At 48.0% G+C, this 6,839-nt stretch overlaps 1 protein-coding gene across 1 annotated transcript in view; it reads right to left on the bottom strand.

Annotated features, from left to right (window-relative positions):
- Positions 1-1,848: 1,848 nt before the first annotated feature.
- Positions 1,849-6,839, bottom strand: part of LOC146587781 (uncharacterized) — a 7,323-nt gene continuing 2,332 nt past the window's right edge. Inside the window, exons 3-6 of the mRNA XM_085319005.1 lie at positions 5,725-5,874; positions 4,710-4,823; positions 4,168-4,272; positions 1,849-3,777 (exon numbers count right to left, since the gene is read on the bottom strand). Coding sequence (XP_085175131.1) covers positions 2,528-3,777; positions 4,168-4,272; positions 4,710-4,823; positions 5,725-5,874 — 1,619 coding nt within the window. The 3' untranslated portion in view covers positions 1,849-2,527. The remainder of the gene's footprint in view (positions 3,778-4,167; positions 4,273-4,709; positions 4,824-5,724; positions 5,875-6,839) is intronic.

The following is a 6,839-nucleotide window of genomic DNA, read 5'->3' as shown; positions in this document are numbered from 1 at the left end:
GTCTTATCTCCCGTTTTCTTATTCTTTCCTTTCTTTTTCTTTCTTCTTCTTCTTCTTCTTCTTCTTCTTCTTTTTTTTTTAAAAAAAAGCTTTTTGGGATACACCGTATTGAAAAAACAGAGGAAAAAACCTCCAAATAGCGCTGCTCGCGGAAGGCCTCTTAGCTTTTCAAGCAAAAAGGTGAAAATCCGTGACACCCGTACTGAGGCTGGGGACTACTGGACACAGCAGTTTAACCCGCTCTGTTGTTAACTGCGCGTCCCCTTCTTCTCGCGGAAGCTCCATAAGACGCCGGAGCCGTGGCACCCTTGGGCACGATGCAGGCACGGCCCTGGAACTGCCTGCGTATGAAGAGCCCAAAAACGTCCACGGGGCAGCCGTCCTCTTTGAACTCCCCCTCTGCTTCGACTTTCCTTTCCACCCTTTATTTGCCCCGTGATGCTTCTCCTGCTAACTCCTGGGCAAAATTTAATTCAGGACACAGATCTCAGTCTTCTGCACCAATTCGAGACCATAAGTCATCTCAGGTTTTTTGACCACAGGCATGAAACACTGGTGCTCTTTCAAGAGCTGCCCACAGCACAAACCACATTTCCAGCCCTGACATTTGTGAGCCTTTTCCACATAGGACTGCGAGAGCTGCAAAGCCCAAGACAACCAATTTGCTTCTTAATAACCAGGGATTTTTTTTGCTGTAAACATTCTCCACACTGGCACAGCAGCCTGCAGTTATGACACCTGACTGTCACACCTGTGTTATCTGCACATTCCTGTGACAGGAAGAGCTGGTAATATTTATATCCAAGGACACAACTGCAACTTTTGACAAACCTCACACTAGCTTCTTGAGCTAGTAATGTTCATCTTTCTAAAAGGAAGGAGGTCTTCCTTCTGATCCTCAAACAGAATCTCATGTAGCATGACCTTCCTGTGCACAGACCACTCCAGCTTGCCATGCAGCTCTTTTGCCCTGCTTAACGGCTGTGCATCTGTCAGATCTCTCACTGCCTTAAGTGCCCTGAGACCACCAGCAAAACAGAGGTTGTCTTGTTAGAGAAGGCTGGGGAGAGATCATGTTGCTAGGTAGCATCTCCAGCTGTTCTCTTATCTATGTTACGAATAATTCCCAAGTTTCTGTGACCAACACTAGGGATGATGCACCATGTCCCTTCTGATGACAGAAAAAGATCAGATGAGAGTACAGTGGGAAAAACAGGTTTACTGACCCACTTCCAGCTGCATTAATCGGACAAGGGGCTGCCTGATAGGGACTCCCAAACAGTCCAGATCATATGCCTTTCTGCCTTTTCTCCCTTTTATTGTTCTCTTTTTCCATTCTAAGTTTTTCCCCTTTATCATCCTCATCCCCTCTCAAATAAATATCCCACCTTTACCTTTCCCCCCATTAGTCCCAGCTTTGTTCATACTCAAATTTGGCATTTTGGATACTTGTTATCCAGGTAATCTCAACCTTGTATGGAATTAGTATTATGTTTCCCTAGGTACTACTGGTCTTGCAAAGCTCTCTTCTTTAACAGGACACAAAGACCTCCCTTCAGTTACCTGCAAAGTTCAGCAGTCTTCCACATTACTCCCCCGTAACAACCTTTGAAATCCAGCCATCTTTTACAGAATTTTCCTTAACTTCTGTCAACTTCTCTGATTGCCAGAGCCTAGTCAGCAACCCAGCCATCTGCCTACAACTTTAACAATGTTCCCATAATACAGTTCTACTAAACAGTACTGCTTTTTCTTCATACTTTTAGAAAGTGAATGCTGTAGGGTTTGTGATAAGCCCCTAACAGCTTTACAAGTGATAGGTGAAAACTCTGACAGAAAAAAAAAACGAACGAAAAAACATTTCCTTTAATATTATGGGAGAGTATTCCCATTTTAAAGACTTTCCTTCAATCATACTGCTTAAATAAATACTGGGAACATGCAGAGAACTGTGCGTGCTGACTGCATCAAGGTAGAGCTAAGGAGAACCCAGGAGAATTCCTCCCTGCCTGAGCACATTTAAATGAGCTGCCATTTTTTTTATGTTTATGCCATTTTATGTTTGCTAGCATATCTCTCACCCAGATAGACAGACTAGAGAGCATACCCATGCATAAAATAGTTTGTAATAGAGCTTGATGAGAAGATGGAAACCACCAGTGATCAGGAACAGCCTGGCCAGAAAAATGCACTGATCAGCAGACTGCTTACATGCAACTGCCCTTTATTCCCTCTTCTCTCCATTTCCACATTCTTCCTCCTCTTTTAACCACACTGATTCTTCCCTTTCCCTGCTTTTGGCCTTTTCTCCTATGAACCTCATAAGTCCTATACAATCACATTTCCCCTAGCAGGCACCGCAGAATAAGTTCTGTATCCCTTTGGGCACTAATTCCACTTAATGTGCATTTTACAGAGTTTCTTTTGTTAAATCACCTTAAGACGTTCTGCAACAGGGAGAAAGTCCTAACTGTTTACCTTGACGGTATTAAGAACAGCTGTCTTTTTTCTTTTCTTTTTTTGGTCATCAACTGTCTATCTGAATAACTATGGGCCAAACATCCTTACGCTGAGCATAGCCACCAAGTTCAAATGTTTGGCATACACGGTCTAACATTTGATCTACAGTCCGCATGACCATTTCATAAGCATCATGTAGTGACACATATTCTGAATTAACAAATCTGCAGCCTTCGACATTTTGCTTAGCCTCAAGTTTCTGGAGTGGGCATGCCCACTGCTGCACATGTTCCACGTAAGCTACAGGTCGTGCTACTTCCTCCTTCACCTCTGCAACTGCTTTTGGGGGTGGGAGTGCAGCTGTAGATTCAAATGACCCTGCTGGGGCATGGGGCGCTTCCAGTGGCCGCTCTTGGGGGTTATCTTCATTTTGAGACTGTGGGGGAACAGATTCCTGCTCCACAGGAAGGCAAGATGCCCCACAAGTCCCCTCCATGGGGTTGTCTTCTGCCCTTGCAGGAGACACAGCTGCTGATCGAGCAGGTCTGGAAAAACAGTCTGTGCTTGAGGAGTCCCGTGGAAAGCGTAACCTTTTGTTGACAAAACGCTTATAACGCCACAAAATTTGCTTAGCTTTCCTGATTAGTTGCCCCACTTGTAACTGTGATTTTTGCTTTACTAGCCTGTGAATCATGGCACGAGACTTATCAGCAGAACCAGCACCTTTATAAACTCTGTTCTGAGAGCCACTCATCTGTTTCTGACAATTACTCCTTTGTATCTGACAATATTCATGGTCTCTAAGTACTGTAACAACATCCTTGCCATTTCTGCAATAGTCGTGGTCTCTCAGAATGCATGGGAATAGAGTGCTGCTCAAAAATTGTGTCTTATTCCTTGCACAATAACAGTGGTCTTTCAAAATAATTTCATTTAAACCATCAATCTTTTGTTTCTTGTTTGCAAGGTAAAGCCTCATTTCATTGGAGGTGTATAGTCTTTTCTGGACACTGTCTTGAAGCTTCTCCTTTGGATCACAGCACACACATTGCTGAGAATCTGTTTTTTTGTTCTGTCTTGTCATCACCGGATGAAGTTGGAGATCTGTGGTTTGGTTTTGGTTTGGCTCAACCTCTTGTTCTTCTGCTACTTCTACTTCCTTCCCAGGCCAGGATCCTGTCCTTTCTTGGTCCTGGTTTTCAGTTGGCACCATCCCTCTTTTGGTTGCCATTGTCTCCAACTGTTTCCCACCACTGACACAATTGAACTTGTTCAGCAGTCTTCTAGAACGGAGACGCCACTGCATGCACCGCCCACCTGCAGAGAGAGGATTGGGAAAAGTCTGTCTTCTTCCTGGCAGGGCCACTGCAATGGGACAGCAAGTAGCAACACAAGAGGGAATGTGCTGAAGGAACGGGAAAGATGATGACAGTGTGAAATCCCTCCAGTTAGAAACAGCCACTCTCACTTGTTAAAGGACACCCAGGCTCCACAGCCCCTGCACTGGCTGGATGAGCAGGAGAGCCAAGTCCTGCCTGGGGGTGTGGGGATGCTGCCTGAGCAGCAATGGGAGAGGTCTCAGCCATACATGCCCTGGAGAGCCAGGTACAGCACAGGAGGCTGGGGACAGGAGTGAGGGCTGGGGTCCACCTCTAGCTTGTTGCTCCAGCGCCTAGGTCATGAGGAAGGGGGAGGACCAGCACTCACCTTGGTGGAGGATTTCCATTCTCTCCTCCAGCACACAGTTCCTGTCAGCACCAGGCTGCCAGCCTGAGGGATGTCCCACCAGCCAGCTCATGTTCCCACCAACCCCTGCAGGGAAACCAGTCAGATGTTATCTTCCAGATAGGGGAAACCCTTCTGTTCTACAGCAAAAGGTCTAGAAAAGGAAGCTATGACCCTGCCCACTGGTTGAGTTGGGGGGAGGATTCTCCATGAATAGAGGGAGCATATGCAGATCTGCAATGGCCCTGCTGAGCTGCAGCCTTTGCACAAGGAGAGAGACAGCCTCCGTTTCCCCACAACATTGCTACCACTCTGGGCAGGCCAGGGGGAAAGAGTGTGAGACACTATCAAGCACAGGCTACGAGGAGGGGAAGGCGATTTGGACAGAAGGGCAACTGAGAAACACAGAGATATTCTGGTCCCTTGTAAGGAGGACAAGAACGTGGCCTTTAGGAGGCCACTGGACTTCATGATTTCTTATCAAGGTGAGTGCTGCTGACAAGGTTTGGATTGCTACCACTTACCTGGAGAGCTGCTGTTGAGTCCATCCCACATCACTGGGCTCTGCGGGGTGGAGACCCATGGCTCTTCCCCACGCTCCATCCGATATAATATGTCAGGTTTGGGGCCTGGGTAGCCTGAGGAACAGACAAGAGTGTGTTGTTCTATAACTGTTTATTCCTATAAGCAGCAGCCAGTAAACAAGGAAAGAAGTGTCCTCTCTGCAACCCTTTAAGCTGTGCTTCACCATAGCCAGAGAAGTCCTGAGCAGAAACAAAACTTAACCATGTAGAAAAGCAGGAGACACATCTGAGCTGCTGCCACAGATGAACTCATTCACAGGGACAAGGACAGACACAGCTCTTTCTGACAAGTGTACAAGAACCTGCCCCCAGCTCAGCTGACAGGGCTTCCCAGCAGGGGCTTAGCTGTTGCTCATCCCAGGAGCAGCAGCTGGGATCTTTGTGCCACTGCAGCCTGCTAGGCCCAGGCTCACAGCTTAGATCCTGTGCGCAGATAATGAGCTAGCTATCCCATTCCCATCCCGGAGACAGTGGCAAGGCCTCTGGAGCGACCTTGCTGATTCAGGGAATTCTCCCATCAGCTGTCGTGACAACAGACCTGCTCCCCGACAGCCTGCCTGGTATGTGGTCATCCTGGCCTGCTGCACACTGCAGCTTGGTGCCTCATGCACAGCACTGCAATGTCACTACCTGAACACCAAGGGAAGGGGGCAGTCTGTGACCCAGGGGCCAGGGACCCAGGCAGGAAAGCTGCATGACCTCAGGGCAGGCCGTTCACCCGGAGTTACATTTCCAGAAGCAGCCACTAACATTTGGTGACCTGCTTGAGACCCAGACCTGTGTTTTTCCAAGTACTAAACTCCCCCAGGACTGGGGGTGCTTAGGTGTTTAACCCTTTAACTATTACCATTTCATAAAACGCAGCAAATCTTGATCAATTCAAATAGGAAGCTGCTGTGCTCCCAGCATGGCCCCCTGGCTGATATCTTAGCCCCGAGTTAAAACTGCAATTTACCCAGAGAAGTCAAGAGCTCATAATTCGCCACCATGACGCCCTGGTACAGATCCCTCTGCCACTCCTCTATGGTTTCCCACTCTGCACGGTTCAAATAGACAGCAACGTCCTCAAAGGTCACCAGCTCCTGCCAAACACAAGCGTTACATACTCGTCAATACATGGAAGCTCACAGCCCTGTGGCAGAAAGGTTTCCTACAAGTACTATTTCCCAGGCACCATTTCCATTGCTGGGAAAACTAGCCGTATGGGGGCTTCAGAACACTAATTAACAGCACTTCTCACAGGCTCTGTTCTCAGGCTTTATTCTTGGGGGGTTGGGGGAGTAAATTATGAACTATCAAAGAATGACATCTTAGCAAGGAATTTTGCCTGGAGCTTGGGTATATTTTCAAGTCAGTCTTCAGTGCACAGCCAGCTGTGACTCAACACTGTCCAACCTGCGGACACCCTAGCAATAACCTTGCTCAGATCCACATAGGAAGGAGATGTGGCCTGGCTCAGCCACACTGCTCTAGAAAGAGTGGTCACGTGTCACACTGCTTATCACCTTGGTTAGTGTCCGACAGAAGCTAATTGGCTTTTTTATGCTGACTTGTAATTAAGATAAGCCAGATGAAGGGGAATACATGTGCCAGAGGTGAGCATGCTAATTGTTAGGTCTTGTTCCTGAGTTTTAGACAAATCTTTGCAGTTTGCAAATGCAAAGATCAGCCTAACTCCTACTTTGTTACAGAACTCTCCATGAAGTCTCCGGGTGAGATGCCTGGCTGCAGAGGGGCCCCTTGCGATCACTATCACTCAGACATCCCTGCATATCAAAGGCTCTCTTCACCGCAGATGAAAGAGAAATGGAGTCTCAGCCTTGCCCCCTAGGCGGACGTGTCTGTTGCGGAAAGGGTGCAAACCTGCATCACCTCAGCAGGCACTGCGCTACCCGCACTGCAGGTGCCCCGAGCCCAACCAGAACCCTGGGACAAAGCGCTGGATGCACTGGGCACACTGGACACCTGCCCCGGAGCCCCAGGGAAGCAGGGGGCCATATCACAGCAAGGCATGACGGGGGGCAGCAGGGGAAAACCACAGAGAGGACACAGGGGTAGGGAGGGGGCAGA

Source organism: Rhea americana, unplaced genomic scaffold (genome assembly GCF_003343005.1).
Source record: "Rhea americana isolate MKP2758 unplaced genomic scaffold, rheAme1 scaffold_567, whole genome shotgun sequence".
NCBI classification, from domain to species: Eukaryota; Metazoa; Chordata; class Aves; order Rheiformes; family Rheidae; genus Rhea; species Rhea americana.
The sequence above is the reverse complement of the archived record's forward strand: the minus strand, read 5'-3'. Positions and strand labels throughout refer to the sequence as shown.